Here is a 24,807-nt window from a genome sequence, read left to right on the forward strand (position 1 = left end):
GATGTGATGTGGTTATGTTATTGTATCATATGCTGTGATCATTGCGGTGCATTTTTCTTGAAAATTTTGTGTTCATTACTCATCCTGAACATATAGTCACATCGACATGGAATTCCACCAAAGACTTTTTGTGATATCTAGTTGATCCTACATGAAAATAGTGCCAATCTGACATCCAAAATGTCAGCCCTGGTGGCCATCTTGAAAATCTTGTACATGCTTCTTCACATGAATGAATGATAAATCCACATGAGGCTTTCACTGAAAGGCATTTTTGTTAGGTCCTAAATAAAAATGGTGCCTATCTGACCTTCAGCATTGCCACCTAGGCAGCTATCTTGAAATGGACATCTTGATAATGTTGCTATTGCTGCTCTCTAGAATGAAGGGTCATCACCATGGTGACTAGATGATGCTGAAGGAAAATGGTACCAACCTGGCATCCAATATGGCCACCATGGGGAGTTGTATTTAAAATTTTGCTATAACTACTTCTCCAGCATGGAAAGTCATATTGACATGGGGTATTCACCAGATGACTTTATTATGATCTTTAGTTGGTTGTAAATGAAAATGGTGTCAATTTGATACCTTGAAAATCATGTTACAGCTACTCCTTCTGAATGGATAGTCATATCAAAATGGGGTTTTCACTAAATCACTTATAATGTCTGGTTGGTTCTATAAAGAAATGATTCTGATTTGATGTCCAGTATGGCCACCATGGTGACTTTCTTGAAAATAATGTTCTCTCTACTTGTCCCATGGTTATATCAAAATGGGGTTTTCACCAACAATCTCTTTTGATACCTAGTTGGTGCCTCTTGTACATTAGAATGACTGCTATAATCGCCATCTTGAAAATGTTGTTGCCACTTCCCCAACCATATAGATGGCCATGTTGAAATGGGGTTTTCAAATACATCTATATCTGCTTGGTCCTAAATGACCATGTTGCCAGTCTGAAATCCAATATGTCCACCAAAGCAGCAAATTTGAAAATCTTGTTCTTGCTGAAGAGTATCAGAGATGGTTTCAACACTCAACACTTTAGAGGATGAAATGGTCTTTTTTTAAAAATTATTTTTGCCCCATAGAGTGTTAGTGCTTTCTGTTGTGACAGTAAAGTTCCATATTTTCATCTGTTTGTCAGTAATCCATGAAAAATGTTATGTGAACATGCACAGTGAATGAAAACAAAACATGAAATCCAGGGTCCATATGTTGAATCCACAATCAAAATATTTCCTGTAAAATGTTTGAACTTGATCCCAGGACCAAATGATTTAGTGAGAATGTTGCAGAATGAATGGTCTTAATTTCATCATATTTCATTCCAAATCAGGATAATTATTTTACTCATTATGTAATGGAAGGAAATTTTCTTGCTATTTAGGACCTTGTGAATGCAAGAGAAGCCTGTGAAGAGGTACGGTCAAGTTCCAAGTTCTCTCGGGTTCTGGAGTTGATCCTTCTTTTTGGAAACGTTCTGAATGCTGGATCCAGGAATGCTCAGTCTCCAGGATTTGAAATTAGCTTCCTTAGCAAGGTAATCCACAATCCCAGCCATTTATACTCAAACTCTTCTAGATAACAATTGAGAAAATGAAATAAATTTAGAACCGGTTATAATCTTTGTGGATGAAGTACTTGATTCATCTGTTATGGAGTGTTGTGGAATATTCTGAATGTATGCTTAGTTCATGGGGTTTTAAATCAGCTTCCTAAAAAAGGTAATCCAGAATCCAGACTTAATCGAATTCCTTGGTATAGGAAAATTAAAAGAAGTAGTTTCAGAGCTGAAGTAAAGTTAGACTCCATTTATTTTCTTACAGCTCCAGGATTTTTCATCCCTTTTCTGGAATATTATGAACACATACTTAAGCTGTGGTATCTGAAATCAGCTTCTGGAAGAAGATAATCTGGACCTATGATAAACAAAATCTTATTACATGATGTTGATAAGTGTTTTTGAAGTTTAACATCATGGTATTATAAAGTAAATGTATATTGTTTTGAAGTGTTTGAAACAGAGAAGAAAAAAAGGTAATCAAAAAATATTAAACACTATGAAATCTCCTTAAAAATCAAAAGACAAGTTTTTCTACATAACAGTTTCACCAGAAAAAAATGACCATCAGCCCAGTTTTTCTAATTGCTTACTGTACCATAATTTTTCTTCTGGATCTTCAGATAAAATTCCTATAAATATTTTTCCAAGAAAAAAAGAAGACATACACAGAAGTGTTGGAATTTTACCACATGAACTGGCTTTCAACTCATCTGGCCAAATGAGTTTAAGGTATCGTCCTGTGCCAGTCGGCATTTGCTATTTTCATCTTCTTTGAAAAAAACTATTTTACCAGTTTCAACCAAATTTGGCATTAAAAACTATAGTTTGAAGGCCTTTCAAATTTAGTATTAAAAAAATACAGATCCATTCTCAAATATGGCTGCCATTGAACGATATGAACAGATACTTCTCAAATACCATCAAATAGAATTTGACCAAATGTGCCAGAAAGCATTCTTTAATGATATGATATGCTTTAAAATGTTGTGGTTACTCAAATAGAAAACGTTATAAATTGCTTCTCCAAAATTGCTGAACAGAATTCAACCAAATTTGACAAAAAGTATCCTGTCGTTGAAGGCCTATTAAGTTTGTACAAACGGTGCTGATCCAATGTCAGATATGACCATCGCTACTTGAAATATAAAAGCCATACTTTGGCGATAAATTAGCTTCTTGAATAGAGAATTTGACTACATTCGAAAGTATTCTGGTATGAAGCCCTTTCAGACTTGCACAGTTGATGCGGATCTGTGGACTACTTCCAGAAAAACTCAACAGAATTTGATCAGATTTGATGAACATCTTTGATTTCAAGGCTTTCAAAATTCTACAGATGCTGTCCATTATGGCTGTTGTTACTAAAAGAAAAGAAAAGCTTGTAAATGACTCCTCAGAAACCCTTCAGCACATTGTTGTCAAATTTGATATAAAGCATTCTAATCTGAAGGCCTTTAAATTTTATATATAATAATGCTGATTTGCCTTCAGATACGACTGAAAATCATCAGAAAACCTTGTTCATGATCAGTCAGCAGAATTTGAGAGCAAGCATTGTACTCAGCCAGATTTCTTTACAAGCTGCACATTCATATGAGTTTTAGTTAGGTCATGTGAACTGTTTTAGATCTCTTTACATTGACACAAGTCAGGCTATAATTGCATAGAAAATAAATTCATGTAGTTTGATTTTTATAAAAAGATCCATACCAGGTTTTCACCAGTAATGGATTTACAAAAAATCACATACTTGCTCAGAATTTAGATGCTGCATATATTGGATACATCTCTCTTGATCTGTCTGTCTGTCTCTCTCACAAATACGTATTTTAATATTCAGTGTCATCGACTACCTATTATCCATTGCTTGCATCACAAATACATACCCCATATGAGCAGTTATGGCTATTGTGGTCGCTTAACTAATGCTTAATTTAAAAACTTCATTCAGCAGTCTTTGCTGATTTTTCAATTTAAGATTAATATTTTTTAGAGAAAAATCAGAATCAATCAAATTTAACAGAGAACATCTTGGCCCGAAGGTCTTGGTGCTGAAACACCATGAAATATGGCTACTAAAAATAGTTTAATGTTTTTGGCAACTTCGTGAAACTACTTTACAGAATGGATTAAAATTTGACAGAAGCATCTAGGTATAGATCACTTTCAATTTTGTACTTGTGAGTTTGATCAGGTATGGCAGCCATTACTTAATATGTGAAAACCTTTGACTGAATTTTGTCACCAAAAAAGCCCACAACTGAACATTATTTGACCAAATTTGATAAATGACATTCTGGCATAAAGACTTTCAGATTTATGCAAATGATACCAATCCACCATCAAAAATGGTTACAATTACGAAAATTAGACTAAATGTTCAATGAATTCTCAAAATCTGAAGAACAGAAATTTACCAAATTTGATAGCATTCTGTTAATAAGGGATTTCAATTCATACAAATGATGCAATTTTAGCATCAGATTTGGCTGCAGTTGCTACAAATGTTATATGACTTTCTGAAAACTATTTATGTGAATTTGACAAAATTTTACAAAAAGCTTTGGTTAGCTTTTAAGTTTAGACAAATTGTTGGTCTGCCATAAAATATGGCTGCTGCTACAGAAAAAAAACCCTGATAAAACACTATTTAACAGAGTTTTTGATAAAACTTGACAGGGAGTGTCCAAGTTTGAACTCCTTCCAGATTTATACAGATGATGACAGTTCATGGTAAAATATGGCTGATGTTTGTAAGAGTAGACAGACATTTATACACCTTTATCTCAGAATATTTCTAAACAGGATTTGACAACTTTGACACAAAGTACCCTGGCATAGTTTGCATTTTAGTATTGGACAATGATGGTGATGTGCCATCATAGATGCTTTTTAAACAAAGAGACAAATAATAAGCACAAAGGAAAAAGTAATTTTTCAAAACTGAATATCACACCTTATTGGTTTGAACTCCAGTAATCTGCCTGTCGCAAATTTCCAACATAAAATCATGCATATAATGGTTTCCTGATTAAGCAATAGTTTCTCCCTGTTTATGTAGTCACTAGAGCATATCAACAGTGACTGCTCTATCCATGCAGATCATCATTTTGTTTGATGAGAGAGGCATTGTTTACCTACAGGAATTGCAGATGAATCAATATGTTGTTGTAGGGTTTGATGCCATTTTTCAGCACACAATAGGCTATACATGGCGGCCAGTATTAATGGTGGAGGAAGAACCCAGGAAAACCCTGGAAAAAACCACCAACCCACGAGAAGCTACTGGCAAGCTTTCTCACATACCCATGTGAGCCAAATCCGAGACTTGAACCGATTCAGACAGAGGTGAGATGGCAGTGATCCATAATGGAGAGCGCTTTTGACCACTTGGCCACTCGAGGCCCCTGAATCAATATGTAAACATTTCCTATTTTACTTGTATTCACTGTACTCTGGTCTCATTGTCAGTGTAGCTAAGAAGTTTCAATATATCAAATTTGAAAGTGTGGCATTATTTATTTTTTGGGATGAGGGAGAGAGTTGAAGAAATCTTTTAGCTTGATAGTAGGCAGTGTCATCTTTGTGACAGTTTGTTTGAAATTTTAATTTATTATGCATCTGAGAAAAGTTAATCTGTGAGGAGAGATACAAATTCATCACATTTTGTTAGAGTAAAAAGTAATTTAGTATTTACTAAACTTGTCTGTAAAGGCAGAAGTTTCGATTCATGTTAGTAACATTAGCCATAGAATGCTTCTTTTTACTTCCTGTTCATCACAGGCTTCTGACTCTTGATCTAAGTGTGCTGATCAGCTGGTTAATGTAAAGTGTGAACACCTTTTCCCAAGTTTAAGTGTGCAAGTTTGCTAAAGAAAGTCAGTCCTCTGTTCATATTCCTATGTATGCTGTCAGTAAAACTGAAAGTAGTTTTTTGTTATTATGATGCACAATACAAAATTCAGTGATATTTTAAAAAAATTTAAGCTTCTTGGTTTCATTTATAGGATGGATTAAAGTGAGCAGGATACAGTACTCTTGTGTATCACAGAACTTAGGAGAGAGCAACATGTATTTGTATTTTATGATTTTGTTTAATAGACCATTAATTAAATGAAATCTTTTGATGATGATGATGATGATGATGATGATGATGATGATAATAATCATCTGATACTGGTATTTGGTGCATGGTATTTGTTGAAAAACCAAGTTTGAAAGATTAACTTGCATACAGAGGTCACCTTTGTACTAAGGCCAGTTTGGTTCCATCCACCTTCCCGTGGGTAGCAGGTAGCAGATTTGACTCTGTGTGTGTGTGCATATATATATATATATATATATATATATATATATATATATATATATATATATATATATATATATATATATATTTGAAGATGTTGGGTGGTGGTGACCACCCATCTCACAAGTGCCCCTTTTATGTACAATTAAAAGTGGATTATGCATTGTGTTTTTGCAGCTCCAGAACACCAAATCTCAGGATGGAAAGACAACTCTAATGCACTTCCTTGCCAGTATTGTAGAAAAAAAGTACCCTGACCTTCTCAATTTCCATGAAGAGCTAATTCACTGTGATAAGGCAGCCCAAGGTTTGTCAAGATAATCATCAGCTCATCACTTGCTCTGAAATAAATTTTTCCAAATAATAAAATCATGATGTTTACAAAAGTACTAGAAATTTTATTTTTACAAGATTGAATGAAATTAGTGAATTTATGACAGGTTAAAATGTTCATACATTATGTTGGATTATTAGTTTTACTCTATGTGAAGTTGCACAAAACCACTTTTATTTTGTTATACCACCATCACAACAGAATTTTAAGTACTCAGTTGAGAACAGACAAAAAAGGTTAAATTCACGTCCTACAGATAATAAAGTGCATTTCCCATCTCCCATGTAGATTTAAATGTAATATCCCATACTGAAAACACCCTGAATATCAGACCGCACCAGCCAGTAATCTAATCGTGTTTTAAATTTGCAGTGATTTGCTATATTTTTCTCTATTATTCTGTGAATTGCTTTTGTTTTCTTAGGTATTTTGCAAAAAAAATATTACATGTAGGTTGTTTAGCACTGAGGCAATTGGAGTTAGTGCTGGGGATATGCAATGGTGGCTGCCCCAGGTTGACCCAGTGGCAAGATTTGAACCCTCACCGTTTCTGTCATGAGGTCAGCATGCTAACTACTAAGCCGTTACAACTCTCACCTCTTATGACATGTAGGATGGCACAACAGGCTTATTCTACAATTTTGATCCCATGGCGGGGTGCGGTGGAAACTATTATTCCTTAGTGAAATAGGACTGGCTGTTATTCTTTGTAAAAGTATAACTTTCATTTTTCAGATGTCAAAGTTCTTGTAAATTTTGGCTTGGTAGGATTTCAATCCCTATATGCTTATTGCATAGTGTCCATTCTCTTTTACCAAATAAAGCTTTTGTTACTAATAATTCGTGGTGCAACGGTATATTGTGGTTTGCAGTTCTTGCATTGTGATTGTCTGTACCAGGGTATTTTCATGGACTTACTTTTATCTTAAAAATCTGTCCAACAACTTTCATTGAAACTGTTGCCATCGATCACCATAATAATGCTGAAATTTGCATGCACCATCTGCCAGTGAAAATGGTTATTAATGCAGGATAGGAGAAACATTGATGACTTTGGATCTGCTAAAGATTGAAGATTATGTATACTTTTGAATGTCAACTACAGATAAACTTAAATATAGTTCATAATGGACAAAGGAAATTAGATTAAAAAATTTAAAATAAAAATACTATATGCAGTTCTGCAGATTACATCATATTTGTGATAACCCAAAACTCTATCTCAACTGTTGTTTTATTCCTGTTGTTGATGAGACCAAATTTGTGGGACTTATTTTCAATTGCAATTCCACATATTTGCTACCTTGGGGACAAATGTCACAATGCCCTTGTTTAAATGCCAGTAAATGTAGATCAGGGAACTGATTAAAAAGGTTTTGTTCCAGTTATTCAGGTCATTAGTGAGATCAGAATTTGTCTGGCTTAACTGTGTATGGGTCAACTTGTAAATTCTGATCTGTTACACAACCAGAGACTTGGAGCCTGTCTAAGTGCATCTAGAACTTCCCCTTTTCAAGATGAATGAAACTAGCTTTTGAGTATGTTAGCAAACTATTTTCTAATCTATCAGAATTAGCGCCCATAACTTTTGTTCCATCAGATTGTTACAGACATTGGTCTCTTTCATGTAGCAGGTATTAAAATTCTCGACAGAATTTTCTCATGAAAAAAGTCAGTTTGTCACATTTTGATGTTTTTTTAATCCATGGATGCAAAGTTAGTTGCAAGGAAAGTATTGAGTGGTTGTAATAAGTTTTTAGAGTTAGCTATAGGCCTATATTAATTTGCAAGCTGTTGGAGCAATGAAGGTGTTTCATTCTTGAGGAATGTTTGAAAGTGATTCCATAGAATTATGCAGTTTTCATTGTTTGGGCAATTGCTTTAGAAAAGTAATTTTGTTTAGATTTAAATAAACTTATTTTTGCTTCTGTATTTCTTGTCAGTTGGCATATCATTTTTCCTATTACTAATGTTTTCATTAGACTTTTCTTTGCACTCGAATTGAAGCCGTATGTTATCATTGTTGGAGTTGTTTATTCTAGTTCTACAGAAGTAAATAATTTCTGATCAGTTGTAGAGATTCAAGTCAAGATTTATTTTATCCAACTCTGGGGAGATAATGTCTATTGTTAAGGTCAACTTTCTTTCTAAAAATTTTTCAGGAAAATCAAAAGCATGACTTTAAACTAGTGTTTACACTTGCCTCTAAATAAGAGTCAGTTTACAGTCATGAATTATATATTGCATTATTTTCAGCATTATGGGAAATCACTACTCCAGTTGTGAACTTCATTAAAAATATTATGTCCTTTGCAAGGGATCAGAATAGCTAACTGAAATTCCAGCAATCTTTTATATTATGGTGATCTTTTACAGCAGTACATACCATAATATGCTTCATGTAGTTCATTTGGCCCATTCAGGGAATATCCCTTATGTCATGGTGGACACACCAGTCTCTGTAGATCTCATGAGAATGGAAACCAATGTGTGGTGTGTCTTAGAAATGTTTGTGTACCAGTCTGTGGTGTGCCTCAGAAATATTTGTGTATGATTCTGCAAAAAGTGGGCTTTATAATACATGATGTTTCTTCATGTATATAAGAATCTGCATAGGTGTTGTTTTTTTCATCAGTAATTGAAAGTAGTTTTTGCAGTGTCCTTCACCAACAGAACAATCCAGTTGGCTTAAGGATTCAGCCAGGAAATTTACCAGACTCATAAAAAAACACTTCCTAATTTGGGACATAAGTGGCACCAACATCAGTCCAAAGTGTTTCTTGTATTTCATCATATTATATTTTCATTTACCTTTAGTAAATGCCTTCAAACAGTAACCTGGCATTAATGAGTACGATTTGCATCACATTAGTGAGACTAGTCTGTAAATTCCATTTTTGAATGACTTATAAAATGAATGCTATGAAGATGAAGAATTTGCAGTTTTATACATAATGACTACAATTCTGTATAATTCTAATTTATTGAACAATGTTTCAGTGTCAGATGACAACCTGAAGAAGAACATCACTCAGATGGAAAAACAGCTAAGTCAGCTTGAGACAGATCTCAAGGCTGGAGGCAAGAGCCCAGATGGGGACAAATTTGGTGATGTCATGAATATATCCTTTTCCAGTGTCAGAATATAATGCACTTACTAGTAGTTAGAGTATTTTATCTGATAATCTGTCTATCCATTTATCAAGCTGTTTTACTTTTTATGTTGGCTGTTGCTTCTATCATATTGCATGCGGTTATTTCACATATCTGTCCATTCGTCAGTTCACCCTTCCTCGACTTTCTTCCGTGAATCTCCTTCCAGCCTCCAATCTACTCATCATGCATTCATTCTCTGTCCACATATCCAGTAAATTATTAAATGTTCTAATGTCTGTTTATGCAAATCCATATATCTAGTAAACTATTTACTGCCTGTCAATGCAAGTCAGTCTACTCTCGTTTAACATTTTGTAAAAAGTGACACTCTTTATGGTTCTACTGAATTTCAAAGATATATTGGCAGCTAAATTTTCAAAAGTTCTGATGCTTGAGAAAATGATGATTTATAGTATATAGAAGAGATACCAGAAGCTAAATGATTTTTTGTTATATAGATGTAGGACCAGAAAGCTAAATGATGATTTATCTATATAGATGTGAGAATTGAAAGATGAAGGATGATTTATGGTATATAAGTGTAAGACCAGAAAGGTAAGTGATTTATTGTATATAGATATGAGACCTGGAAAGCTGAATGATGATTTATGGTATGTAGATGCAAGACCACAATGATAAATGATGATTTATGGTATGTAGATGTGAGCCCAGAAAGCTAAATGATGTCCAGTCTTATCCTATTCCTTAACATGAGTACCAATTTGTCACTTCTGCCACGGAACAGTTTGAAGTGTTGCGTGCCATGTACAATAAGCTGGATTCTCTTTATAAGGAACTTGGGAAGTACTTTTGCTTTGACCCATTTAAGTACACTTTGGAAGAATTCTTTGGTGACGTCAAGGCATTCAAAGAAAACTTCTCAGTAAGTAAACCTAATGTGTTGGAACACAAAAGTCAATTTGCAAACATAAACCAAAGAAATTTCCTAAAACCTATAATTTAAATTTCTTTATCAAATTCATACCCAATCATAATACCTTCAGAAAACTACTACTGCCTTATAAATGCATCCCTCACAGGCTAAGATATTTTAGCCAACAAAATAAAAATTATCTGGCCACCTAGATGGCAATTAGATAGTGCCACGATACAGGGATTGCACTAAGTCCAGTGAATACTTAAGTGACTACTTTGGCTCTTGATGAGTAGCATGTTCTCTATAGACAGAGGCCTGGCAATCCACATAACAAACGTTTTGGTAGTTTTCTATCTTAAAGCAAGTTGATGGAGTGTCTTCTTCAAAGGGAAGTATACTCCATTTAGTAAATTTCCAACTTCAAAAAAAGTTTTGAGTTTTCACTATCGTTACTTTGCATTCCTTATACACTTAGGCATGACCACTCCAGTGGCCTAAGTGGTTAAAGTTGCTACCTTGAATGCAGGAAGTCGCATGTTTGAACCCCTGCCGAGTCATACCAAATGCTAAATATGGTACTACCAGCTGCGTTGCGGGGTACCGAGTGGCCAAGTGGTCCAAAGCACTCTCTGTTACGGATTACTGCCATCTCATCTCTGTCTGCATGGGTTCGAGTCTCAGATCGGGTCAGTGTGGGTATGTGAGAAAGTTTGCCAGTAGCTTCTCAAGGGTTGGTGGTTCTTTCCAGAGATTTCCCAAATTCTTCAACCTTTGATACTGGCTGCCATGTAGAGCCTATCGTGTGCTGAAAAATGGCATTAAACCCTACAACAACAACAACCAGCTACATCACATGGTGCTCAGCATTAGGAGGTTAATGTTAGGACTACAAAGCTGCCAACCCTCCAGGCTTGCAGTTAGTGAAAATAGAGATAAAAATGAGTGTATTTTGGCATGAATTTGTGAAGCAATCTTCGAGTCAGAGAATATTGTTTGGAACAAATGTTTAGTATTTTTTCCAGCTGATAAAGGTAGGTTGTGTTCAACAAGAAAACTCACAAACGATGCTTCAGCACTGCTAGCTTGCAGGTCTTCTGTCGAGGACTTAAAATATCCCAGAGCTGAAATCTGCTGCAAGTTCTTAATTTTCCTTATGTTGTTCCCACTTAGCAACATAATGCTCTATTGATTTTACCTGCATAAGTCATAATTAAACTTTTCTACAGGTAACATTGTCTTACAATTGATATTAGATCATCCACTTGGTAAATATCATCGATGTTGCTTGACTGCATTTTTGTGTTGTGTGTAGTATAGAAAGTTCAATTATATGGCTATATAGTTTCCACTGCAGTATTATACATACAGGTAAGTTTTCTGTACATAGTGTCCACATCATAGTTACTGTATTTGTGGCTGCTGTGGTAACATTTATTAAAACTAAATATTTTAGTATCCACTTTGTAAGTATTAATAGTGACACTCCTGTGCCTGTATGGGCAGCCATGTCCACCATTTTACAGGTAATTTTCATAGTGTGCAGTTAAGCACGTACACCTTGAAGTTCATCAAGTGGGATGTGTGCTGCACTATACCTGTATATATTGTCTGCTTTGTTTTGTCTTGCAGATTTAGACTGGGGGCAAGACCAGAGTGACAACCACTCTACGTGTGTAGCTTACACTGGTTGTCAATTTATGAATGCATGTGAGACTTGCATATTATAAACAGAAGACAATGGGTGGCAGTACTGGGGATACTAAAAAGGAAAGGTGAAGAAGCGTACCTTGAGATATGAGGACATCACGGGTTTACAAGCCCAGGTTTGACACGGTATCAGTCGTTGCGGAGCAAGATAGCAAATAGCCATCAAGCAAATCCAAGGTCATCCTATTTCAGGCTGACTAAATGTATTAGTGGACTCATTGTCTGAGAGAATCAACTAATACAAATGGAATGGTTCCTTCATCACTTGTTTTGACTAAAATATCTGATGGGATCGACCAATGGTTAACCTATTTATGACAAGGTGAAATGACAAACTTCCAACCTGTGTCTCATGAGTCCAAGATCCGAAGGCTTGGGCACTCAAGAGTTCTTTCTATAGATTGGTCAGGATGCATATGCTTACCCACCAACGCTTCTGATTCTGAAGCAAGAGAACCGAAGTATTGCCTCATCCTGATTGCTCCACTTATTGGGAGAAATCATGGATCAGTGACTTCATCAATTTTGCAACAGAAATCTCCAGGAATATTGAGGTATTTCCAAATCTGCACAAGCAACCAGGATGGCAGGCATTTCATCCCAACTCACAGTTGCTGAACCTGCATGTCTGGATCATATTAAACACACCCTCAGGAACAAACAGTTCTTTCAGCCAGTGCTGGAAAATCACTCAAGCGGTATAGCCCTCCACTTTAGAAGCATACAAAGTCAGATGGAAAATCTTAACAAATACAGGGTTCCCACATTACCGGGAAATCAGTAAAAACTCTGGAGAAATGATAATTTTTTTCCCGATTGTGAAAAGTCTTTGAATTTTGCAAATATTGATGAAAGTCAGGAAAAACCCAAGAATTTTCTGCCTCCACTTGACACACAAAACAATCACGTAATTGAGTAGTAACTAAACTGATCGTGAGTTAAATTTATCGAGTTCTAACCAGAATTTTCTGAGAGTGCAGTATGGATCATATGGTTGCTTGCAATAAACATATATGCTTAGTCCATCCAAATGCCCAGTGGATTAGATATGTCTAGTAGACTTTTATTTTCAAAGTCAGCTCCATATTCATATCTTTCCTTACATAGAAGGTATGAAAACCAGTCTAGAATCACACAAGGCCAACATGGTGGTGGCAAAGCATAGCTGCTTAACGGATGGCCTAGCAAACTTAAAACGTTAGGTCGAGAAAATTACTTATTTTCTCAGAAATTGTGGGTAATAAAAACGTTATGTCTTTAATCTGCTGAAAGACAAGATAAAACTACATCATTGATGAAATGTGATCTGGTACTCAAGATTTGCATTGATAGTCACACGAGTACACAAATCTAACAATTCACGTTTTCAAATGTTGTAGAGGAAAAAAAAAATTAAATGAAAGTCATATACTGGTTGTAATAAAATTACAAAAATGAAAGAACACAAAATTCTCCATATTTATATATTTCGAGAACAACTTCTGGAGTTTTGTTTTATCACATGACTACCACATTGACATGTGCTCTCAGCTTGATAAATCAGACTGGCCAGATTGCTGGTTTTTACAAAAAGTATCTGACTTTATTTAATATAATTGAATTTCTGTACAACAACATTATAAAGGAATTTTGTTGTTGATATCACGTGACTATTGGACTTTTGATGATGTCATTTGAGAAGTCATGTGACTAGTAATGCAAATGGCGAGTACTGGGTCAGGTTTCATCTACGCCGTAGTTTCGTCTTGTCTGTCAGTGGATTAACGACATAACGATTATAATACTTGCCATTTCTGAGAAAATAAATCATTTTCCTATCGATTTCATGCAGGTATAAGTCGATATAACTAAAGTTTAAATATTTTAGGCCTGCTGGTAAGCAACTACCATATGTCGCTACCAAACAGTGGCAGCAAATTCAAAATTTTCTATATGCAGTTGCATTGACCCCACACACCAACATAAATGACCAAATATGAAAAATGGGGTGGGAAAATTCGGAAGAAACTTGGATTAGAAAACGGACTGCTATTCGTTTTAAGCCAAATTTGTAGTCCAAATGTTTTAATCTCAGAGCTGAAATGAGAAATTTTCATCCCTTGTATTATATATTAAAAAAACTATACGAGCCCATGTATCAATACAGGTTTGGGGACTGGTTTAGTGAATTACAAGATGAGAAATTGATTTTACAGAAAATTCAGTTCTTGTTTATACAACAGTATATAACTTTGAAGGTCTTTTGTCAAAATTTAAATCAATTCTTTTGAAAATGTTTTTTAATGATAGATTTTTAACCAGATCATTTTAAGGAGATTAGGTTGTTTGTAAAATCTTGTTTGGGACTTTATTGGTACATGTAAATTCAGTGTTAAACTCTTCGTTACAAGACAAGATTCTAAATATTTGCATTTTTTTAAATATATACTGTAATAAGCATGTTACTTTCTTTGAGATGCATATATATATATATATATATATATATATCTATATACACATGTATATATATATATTGCTATAGAATTCTTTAGAATTAATGGTTTGAAAGGAAAAAAAAATAATTTATGTTCATTATGTTGTTCCCACTTAGAAAAATAATGCAGCAAAATAAAGTTAGAATTTTTATTCTGTACAATGAAATGACTTTACATGCCAGTTGTTGGAATATAATCAAACTTGTTTCATGTGAGACATTTTGTGGTTTTGTACATGATCATCTTTTCTGACTTTAGTATTTTTGGAGAGTCTTGAAAGAGAAACATCTTTAGATTTAGAAAATGGATGTTTTATAATCTAAAATGTTCTTTAATTCCATTCATTAACGGTCATATGTGAACCTTGAAAAAAGTAATTTCATCCTGGAAAACCCCTGAAAATGACCAGTAAATTTATCTCTAGAAAAGCATGGGAACTATGCAAATAACACATTATTCCACTGCAGGCATCAATACCTCAAATAGCTAACTTCATACTGTGGCACTTTGATGAGAAACAGTTAACACCAAACACAATTAAAGGCTACAATCACTGATACCCTGCATTATCTTTAAAGAAAGGATATCAGACAAAACAAGCACCTGTCCCAGGGCTGATCAGATTTCGTTTTCTCCAGGACAGTTGGTTTCCCAAAATTCACTTGCATGCATGCATGCACACACACACACACACACACACACACATGCACACACACACACAGACACACACAGAGTAGCTTCTCATGGGTTGGTGGTTCATTCTGGGGCTTTCCCGGGTTCTTTCTCCGTCATTAATACTGGCCGCCATGTATAGCCTATTGTGTGCTGAAACATGGTGTTAAACCCCACAACAACAACAACAACATTTGAGGCCTGATGACTGAGTGATCTAAAGCGCTCACCGTTATGGATCACTGCCACCTCACCTCTGTCTGTGTGGGTTCGAGTCTTGGATTTGGCCAATGTGGGTATGTGAAAAAGCTTGCCAGCAGCTTCTCGTGTGTCAGTGGATCTTTCCAGGGGTTTTCCTGGTTCTTCCGCTATCATTTATAATGGCCGCTATTTACAGCCTATCATGTGCTAAAAAATGGCGTTAAACCCAGCAACAACATACATTCTTGCATGCATGCATCCATCCATACATAAATACATACAATCACACATACACACACACACACACACATGCATACATACAATGGAGTAGTACTGTTGTTGACATAAGTTCTATGTATCTAATTTCTGTTTGCCAAAGATGCATTTACTGACTATATTTAAAAACAGAATGGTCAAGCATGCAGGAGACTTGACTGTTATTTTCTTTGCAGTGTTAAAGGGTTTTGTATTTAATTACAGCAAGCAGTCAAGGATAATGTCAAGTTACGGGAGACAGAGGAGAAGATAAGACGGGCCAAGGAGGCTAAGGAGAAGGCAGAGAGAGAGAAACAGGCCAAAGTGGCACGCAAGAAGGCTCTAGTTGATATGACAACTGGTAAATACAATTCTCGTAATTGTGTGTGATGCATTGATCATATTTGCTTGTGTCAGATAAATAGTATATATATTTCATTAAGTGGGTGAGAGTACTTGAGTTATTCACCCATGAGATGTAATATATGTTATTATAACTGACTAATGCATACACATAATACAAAAGGAGAAACTGACAGTTTATTTGGTTAGAGTTGTATGCTTTGGTACTTGAAAACATCACGCTTTGAACATGGCAGAATTCTCAGATTCATTTTAGTTTAGGTGTAGCTGATTCAAGTCACTAGGTTCTATATATGTAAACGGTTTTTTCTTTGCATTAAGGGCAGGAGGGGTTAGTTTTTTTTCTAAGTAGGCTTGATGCTGATCTCAAGGTGTATATAGAAGTGGTGTTGCTGGGTTGAACATGTTTAGGTAAAAGGATTTTAAATTATGAAGGGCTTTATGTGTGCAAATGACGAAAGAAGCACAAATCTGGAGTGAGAGAGAAAAACATTAAAACTGAACTTGTACCAATTAACCTACAGTAATCTGGTTTGTCGTAACGGTATGTTTACGCTTTCCTTGGGATCTATCTACAGTGTTCATAATATCAATGATACATAGTTACAATAGCCAGTGACACTAATCCTATATGTTAAATTTGTTGGTTACGAGGCACACATACTGTATTGTGTTTTAATCCTTTGTTGTTATTTCTTAAACTTATTATAATGTTCTAAAAATCGATTACTAATTATTAAATATAAAAATGTCCAAATGGTCCCCCTCTCTCTCTGGATTATCATAACTTGATATGGGTGAAAATCCATGAAAATACAAGCGTTGATTTGGGATTTTCACTTTTATCATACGACGATGTCTCTGGACCAATGAATGATGATAATGTTAGTCAACCCGTCCAACCAAAGGGGAGGGAAGAGAGAGAATTATGTAGTCTTTCGAAATGTTAATTAAAGCAGAATAATGACTTAGATGAACTGTCAATATATTAATATTTTAATTACCTCTTGTTGGTTCGTGATTTCACTTAGTTTATTCCATATGCCAGTACGTGAATGCCTGACAGTACATGTTCAGTGTACAAGAAGCTAACCTTGTTTGCAGTGCACTACTTTCTTCATAAAAACTATATTTCATGTCTAAATCATGAGTGTGTCTTATATTGATTTAATGAATGTGAATAAGAATAGAAACTGTAAAAAAAACCAGTCATTTTATCAATTTGCACATGTGATTATGAACAAGAAGAAAAATCGCAGCACTACATTTTGTAGTGAACACACTCTCAGGGATGTGAGGAGTTCATTCACTCAGTTAATACACAGTTGCCAGGAGCATATCGTAACTCCATTTAGAGTGCAAATATGTGTATTTGTATGTGAGATAAATAAAATATATGTATAGTATGTACACTGTATCAATAATATACTACTTGTATACATTTTTTCATGAAAAGAAAACTTAGGCAAGCCTCAATTCCTTTTAATGAAAAAGGTATACATCTCGTGGTATATCATTGATACAACATACATTATATATATATATATATATATATATATATATATATATATATAATTTGCAGAGTCATTTGCATGGAAAATCAAATTTGAATGTTTAATGTTCTTAATAGCATCGCAGTGATTCTTTTCGTGTTTATGTACAATCCATTATCTTGACACCATTTTACTGATGTAATTAAGATCATGCTGTAGTTCTTCTTGGATTGTGTTGCTGTCCTGACCAGATGTGTGGATATATACTGCATATACTGTGTGGATATATACTGCATATACTGTGTGGATATATACTGCATATACTGTGTGGATATATACTGCATATACTGTGTGGATATGTACTGCATATACTGTGTGGATATGTACTGCATATACTGTGCGGATATATACTGCATATACTGTGTGAATATGTACTGCATATACTGTGTGGATATGTACTGCATATACTGTGCGGATATATACTGCATATACTGTGTGGATATGTACTGCATATACTGTGTGGATATGTACTGCATATACTGTGTGGATATGTACTGCATATACTTGCTTGTAAGTCAAATAAAACTGCGAACATGAGCTGACATATAGATCATGGTCTGTGTTGTTTGTTTTACTGATTACACCTTCAGATCTGCTGACCCATCATGTGACAGTAGATATAAGTCCATGCAAAATGCATTTAGACTTGAATTATATGCAGGTGTATCTTGTATATAGTAATATGTCTGTACAATACTGGCTGTATGGTGCCAACTTAAGACAAAAAGTAGAAAATGTAAATTAAATATTGTACAGACATTTTAGGTCCTGATGTGTGGATGTTGCATCATCTGCATATATATCAAACTCAGTTTTTAATAGGAAATAAGATTAGCCGTAGGACTGAGCCCTGAGGCACACAAGATTTTATTGACTCAGGAGTACTGTCAAATTGTACTTGCAGGGTTTTGTCGCAAAGATTGTATCCAGGAAAAAGTGTTTTCACAGGAACTGTAACAAAAGGGCTTTCCAATAAGTATTTTACAGTGCTGCTGTTAGATCGTCAAGGATTGATCTGTTATGTTACCCTTATCAGAGTCTTCAAGACATTTATCAGTTATCTTTGTTGGCACAGTTTGACATGAATGGATTGATAGAAAGCCTGATTGGTGTTGATGTAGGAGGTCATTTTGAATTGTTTTGTTGTGGGTTTTCAATAATTTTGGAACTGTTGGTGTCAGATCAAAATGGCTCTGATGCTTTTATTACTTTTTATAATTGCACTTATAACATGTGCTGTTGACTTGACTGTATTATGTCTGATCAGCTAATTTTCTCAGGTGTTTGGAGTAACATAACTTGGTTTATAATTGCATCATGGGGAGTTCTACAATCACAGTGAAAACTGGGTCACTGTTACACCATTATTGTTAAGTAATGTTATTTGATGTATATAGAATGGATTACAAAAAGTACTGCACAATTTCTACAAAACAAAGCATTGCAATCCAGCCATACAACCATCCATGTTTTTTTTTGTTTTGTTAAAGGATAGAGTTCAAAACAGGTGGATGTTAAATTTTGTTAAATTCTACAAGATGATTTTATAAAAATAAGTCTGTTTTATTTTTTGCACAATTTCAGGTGAGATTTGTGTTGGAGTATTGGACAATGCATATTACTTTCTTTTTAAAAAATATCTTTAAAAAAACTTAATGTTTATATTCTTTACTGCAATTGCAGATGAGAACCAGGAGGGAGTAATGGACAACTTGATGGAGGCCCTGAAGACTGGATCAGCCTTCAACATGGGCAGGGAAAAACGGGATGGCAAAAAGCGAACTCCAAGAGCCGCAGGGGGTAAGTTACACAGGATAAAATTTAGTTTGATATTTTATCTGCATCTGACATGCTTAAGACAGTTAAGACGTTTAGTTACAGATATAACTACAATATATTTACAGTGGCAGGTACAGGTGATATCTCACCTGAAACAGTACCTAAATATATATTGTATTTGCAGTGACAAAAAGTAATGATAAAAATGCCACATACTCAGTTTGTATGTTGAAGATTTATACAAATACCATTGATTTCACTCACATGTCTCTTGTACTGTTTTGCTTAGGTTTCATTGATGAACACTGAACAATGTATGAGCATGTCCAAAACCTTATATGCATATAAAAAAATGCCATCTTTTCAGTATCCCAACAGACAGAACAAATTTGAGATATTATCAGCAAGATTGCCACGAATTACACTAGCAGCAATCAGTGTATTCATTTACCAAGTCCATATCCCCATCTATGTTTGCTTTTATATTCCTATTTTTGTGGGCATTTTTTTATTTATTTTTCCAAAACGAAAATTAAAATAAAGGTAATTCAACGCATCTGGTGCATAAGCCACATTGTAATGTGAGGAAAAACGGATCTGCAGTACTTACTGCATAGTTTGTTTAGTTTTATTTATATCCTTGTTTGTTCTTAAAAATAGTATAACATATTTTAACATATTCATTTTTTACCATGTAATATATATAATCATAAGTTGAGTCAAACTGCAGACAACAAGATCCTTATCTGCTGTAGCTTAATGCGCTTGCAGATCAGGGTCTATGTTATTTGTTCTACTGATTACTTCTTACAAACTGCATGGACCAGATCTGCCTGCCATGCATTATGCGACAGGAGACCAGGGTCTGTGCACTTTGCAGGTGAACTCATAAGTGTGTGTATATGTTATCTCATTTTTCCAGTTGGATGTCAGGCATATTATGATTGCAGTTTTATTAACTTTGACTTTGTCAAATTGTGGGTGTTTTTTATTTATATCAATAATACAGTACTTGCTATTATTGTGTTCCTGTATCTTTTCTTGTTTAAGTCCCCAGTATAAGATTATTATTCCTTGTTACAATTAGTAATTGGAGGTCGAGAATATTAAACATGATCCCAGTCTGATACCTTAGTGAGTTAATGATGGTCAAAATATCAACCATTTTTTCCATGAATTCTCACTCGGAGAGTAAAGACAGGAAAACAAACTATCAATTTTGGTTGACAGAAATGAGTTCTTGGATAAACCAGTAATGTCAAGCCCTTATCTTTTGCAGTCTCCACATTTGTCACACCCTATTGGTCAGGTGACAGAGGAGGAGGAAGTGTGGATCTTTAACAAGGTAGTAAATTAGATTTACTGCTTCTTTCCTCCAAATATGTGTCCAAAATCCCACAAGATCTTTGGATACTAAAATCCTCTCCAGTTTAGAGAGGCTCTTCAGGGCACAGCCTAAATCAAACCGTCTGTTCCTTCCTCACAGCAATGGTGATGATTCTAGCTTGGAAATTCAGTCAGGGTCAAGAAGCAGTCAGACAGCAGAAGGAATGATCTGGCCCCTCATCTATGCTTTGGCCACTGACTTCACCCTTCATTTAGAGGTTTGTTCACCTGCCTTGAACTAAGGTGCTTCCAGAGGGGGGATTTTGGCAGAGACCTGTGTCCATCTCCCCATGAAGTCTGTCAAAACTTTGGAACTGACTCTGACTCATGCACTTATTACCATAGCCTCCCATGCTCTTATTTTTAGCTGCCTCCTGTAGTTTGTCAAAGGGGAATTGTTGCCTCCAGTTGCATTGCCAAGGTTGTTGACTGCTGTTACCAAGACATCAGACGCATGATCTCAATGTCCATGGCACTTTCTGCAGAGCTCACATTCAAAGGGATGTTGCCTTAGAGATATTAAAAGCCTTTTGCAGGTTACCCTACATGACACAGTGGCATTATTCAGAGGGCTTATTGATACAGTGGCCTTGAAGGACTTGAGATATCAGCAACACTAGTACTAGGCCCAGATAAACTGGCAAAGAAATGCCACTATTCCAGAAGGTATATGGCATCTCCTTGTAAACATTTCAAGCATGGGGAACCAACAGAACAGTCAGAGCTAGTTTAAAACACCATTCTGCTCATCTGATGGTAAGTTTTCTATAGAGACCAGGGAAAGAAGTCTACATAGCCCATTGCCATCTCTGAGAGGGGAGGCAATCATTTCTAAAGAGAGTTGCACCTCTCCTGCCTAGCCTCCCCTCTTAGTTTTCCAGCAGGTGTCATATTGAGCCTTTTTCAGAGGCTTTATCAGACCTCAAGGATGATGCATGGGTTGTCTCTTTCAGACCTAAAGGATGATGCATGGGTCGCTTCATCAGACCTCAAGGATGATGCATGGGTCCTTTCCACAATAAAGGATGGTTAGTGCACACCTGCCATAACACACTGTCGCACAAAAAAACGATTTTGGAAACCCAAACCCCGTGACATGGCCATGTTTAGGTCTTGGCCAAAGTCAAAGAAGGGCAGTATTCCAATTTTTGGAAATTGACCAAAGTATCAGACTGGGACCATGGTTTTTATTCTAGATCTCCAATTACTGATTGAAGGAAGGAATAACATTCTTGGACTGGGGACTGATGCCAAGGAAGGATATCACAATGCAGCAGTAACAACCCCAACCCCCAAAAATAATTTTTATTTTGGACTGATGTATGCAATCCTATGGTGTGGTATAATCTGCATAAAAACACCTGAACGCTCAGTGTAGGCACATGGCCATCCCATGATCACATGTGGTATATTCTGCTTCAGGCTAAAATATATGGCAAAAATAATCCCACTATGTCAGTACTGATCCATGCTGGTTTTGTTTTCAAGCTTGACATAGATTTCAACACATTGTTCATTCTACTGTTTTTTTTGGGGGGGGGAAGGTGATTGTTTTGCCGCATCACTTCATTATAACTGTTGGATTTGTCAAGCAGTAATCTTTTGTTTAATGACGATTAGTAATCTATCTTTTGTTTCAAGAGGGCATTCCAAAGAAAATGTCATAGGAGAGGAGGGGATTTTCTTTGGTCACAATAATCCCTTCAATCAATTACATTAATCCAAATCAGTTAAAATCCAAAGGGGATTTAGAGGGACAAGGTAATTGATATTAGATCGACCAATCATAGACAGTTGAGTACGGAATTGCACACTGTTCATTCAACATAATATCAGCATGATCACAGTGGCCAAACATTTATTGTCGATTCATGAGGTTACTTACATAAAACTGATGGTGTGTTGTTACTTTATCATCTTTCAAAATTACTTTAGGTGTTTATTAAGTTCAAAACAATGGCGCCTATGACTTGAATCAAGAAATAAATTATATTCAGTATGGTGGTGGCAGTGCTTTAAAATTAAGCATTTTCCTCAGTTCAGTACTTATGGTGCCCATAATTGGTTGGCAGGTTGGGGAAAAGAAAAGCCCTCAGGTATACCAAAACTTATATGTTGATTTCATGTCACGGTTTTCTACAGAGCATGAAAAATAAGTTTTTGAAAATAGGGATAACTTTCATAGTGCCTGTATACTTATATTCATCATGGCCAAAAATACAAATTCTTTGAGTAATGTTTCATAGGTCTGATTCATATGACTACATACACATAGAGGTTATTTTGTCTGTCTGTATAATTGCCTCATAACTCCCAGCTTTAAAATCCACATTGTGATTTAAGCACAGTAGTTACATATGCCATATATAGCCTTTTATAAGTCGAGTCCAACTGCAAACAACATAGACCCAGATTTGCTGTTGTATAATGCAGCAAGCAGATTGGGGTCTGTGTTGTTTGTTCTGCTTACCCAGGCCTGCTTGTATATTATGCAAATGCAGATCTGGGTGTGTGCAGTTTGCAGTTGTGCTCAACTTAAGCAGGTTTCAAGATGTTCAGTTTGCTGATATTTTTACAATAGTTTTCATTTATCAAGAGAATTACTAAGCATATATCTGGTAGCAAAGCATATAATCAACTGTTTAGCAGAAAACATTTTCTTAAATTCTGATAATTTATATGTAAGTAATCCCAGTGGGATATGTAAGTATATTTGACACAATCTGCTTCAGTTTAGTTCAGCCAAGGAAATTTTCCCTGCTAATTTTTGATGTATCAACATCTGCATCTTTAGAACCCATTGAAATTCTTTTTTTTGCAAAGCCTAATAATTTTTTCCATGACAAATTTTTTGTACTTCAGCATGAGGATATTATATATATATATTCATATAGATGTATTGACATCTGTTGGAATCCTCAATACAGCCAGTAATAAGATTATGAAATTCATGCCAATTTTGGATGATGGAAAATACCATATTATTCACTTATTAGTCAAGTCGAACTGCAAAAAATATAGACCCCAATCTGCTTTTTCATAATGCACTGGCAGATCAGGATTTATTTTATTTGTTCTACGAATCACACCGTAAAAACTGAATAGATCCAATTCTGCCAGTGTATTTTATGTTTGCAGTTGATTTGACTTATAAGCTAGCATATATTGTAATTATGGTATTTTCATTATTTCCTGGCCAATGTGGGTATGCGAGAAAGCCTGCCAGTAGCTTCTTATGGGTTGGTGGTTCTTTCCAGGGGTTTTCCCGGGTTCTTCCTCCACCATTAATACTGGCCGCCATGTATAGCCGATCGTGTGCTGAAAAATGGCATTATACCCTACAACAACAACAACAACAACATTCATTATTTCCCTGTGCTAATCCAAGGTACAGATAAGTAGGTGATAGTGTGGGGATTGAGTCAGATCTGCTTCAGGCTTCAAAAGTTCTTTCCAGGGGTTTTCCCGGGTTCTTCCTTCACCATTAATACTGGCCGCCATGTATAGCCGATCGTGTGCTGAAAAATGGCATTAAACCCTACAACAACATCATTATTTCTCTGTGCTAATCCAAGGTACAAATAAGTAGGTGATAGTGTAGGGATTGAGTCAGATCTGCTTCAGTTTTCAAAAGTTTTTTTTTACAGGCAACTAGTACAGTATTCCCTCATAATTCTCTTCATGGGAGCTATGCAGCATACCACCTTAATGAGATAACCTGGTAGTAAATAAAGTACATGATATATTTACATTTAATAGTAATACTTAGTGTAATATGATCTGTGACTATACTCACCTCATAACAGGAACTGTTTTATAATGAATGGCCTTATAACAGGAACTGTTATAATGAAGTGCTGCATTATAATGAAGGGTGTTATAGTGAGGGAGTGTTGTATATTTTCCATGCTTTTCTAAGGTTTTAAATACCTTAGGATTTGTCTTCATTTACTTTTTTATTATTTGAGATTATGATATATTTTTAACTTATATTATTGATAAATTAATTACTGCTGATAAATTGATTTTCCAAAGTTTACATGAACTGTTTATTTGCATATCAGTTCAGTCTAAACTGTCTTGCAATACATTTTACTGCATACCATATATACTTGCTTATAAGTTGAGTCCAACTGCAAATTGCACATTATATGATGGCAGATCTTGATCT

The 24,807-nt window shown here is 35.3% G+C and overlaps 1 protein-coding gene across 3 annotated transcripts in view; it reads left to right on the forward strand.

Annotated features, from left to right (window-relative positions):
• Positions 1-24,807, forward strand: part of LOC149797909 (protein diaphanous homolog 2-like) — a 150,650-nt gene that overhangs the window by 90,206 nt on the left and 35,637 nt on the right. For all 3 annotated transcript variants that reach the window (XR_016421915.1, XM_089962955.1, XM_089962954.1), the window contains exons 18-23: positions 1,397-1,549; positions 6,057-6,186; positions 9,214-9,335; positions 10,088-10,252; positions 15,781-15,916; positions 19,155-19,271. Coding sequence is in view for 2 of the 3 variants with exons in the window: in XM_089962955.1 (XP_089819081.1) it covers positions 1,397-1,549; positions 6,057-6,186; positions 9,214-9,335; positions 10,088-10,252; positions 15,781-15,916; positions 19,155-19,271 (823 nt within the window). In the remaining variant the exon portion in view is untranslated. The remainder of the gene's footprint in view (positions 1-1,396; positions 1,550-6,056; positions 6,187-9,213; positions 9,336-10,087; positions 10,253-15,780; positions 15,917-19,154; positions 19,272-24,807) is intronic.

Source organism: Sinohyriopsis cumingii, chromosome 6 (genome assembly GCF_028554795.1).
Source record: "Sinohyriopsis cumingii isolate HCF-2022 chromosome 6, ASM2855479v2, whole genome shotgun sequence".
In the NCBI taxonomy this organism is placed as follows: Eukaryota; Metazoa; Mollusca; class Bivalvia; order Unionida; family Unionidae; genus Sinohyriopsis; species Sinohyriopsis cumingii.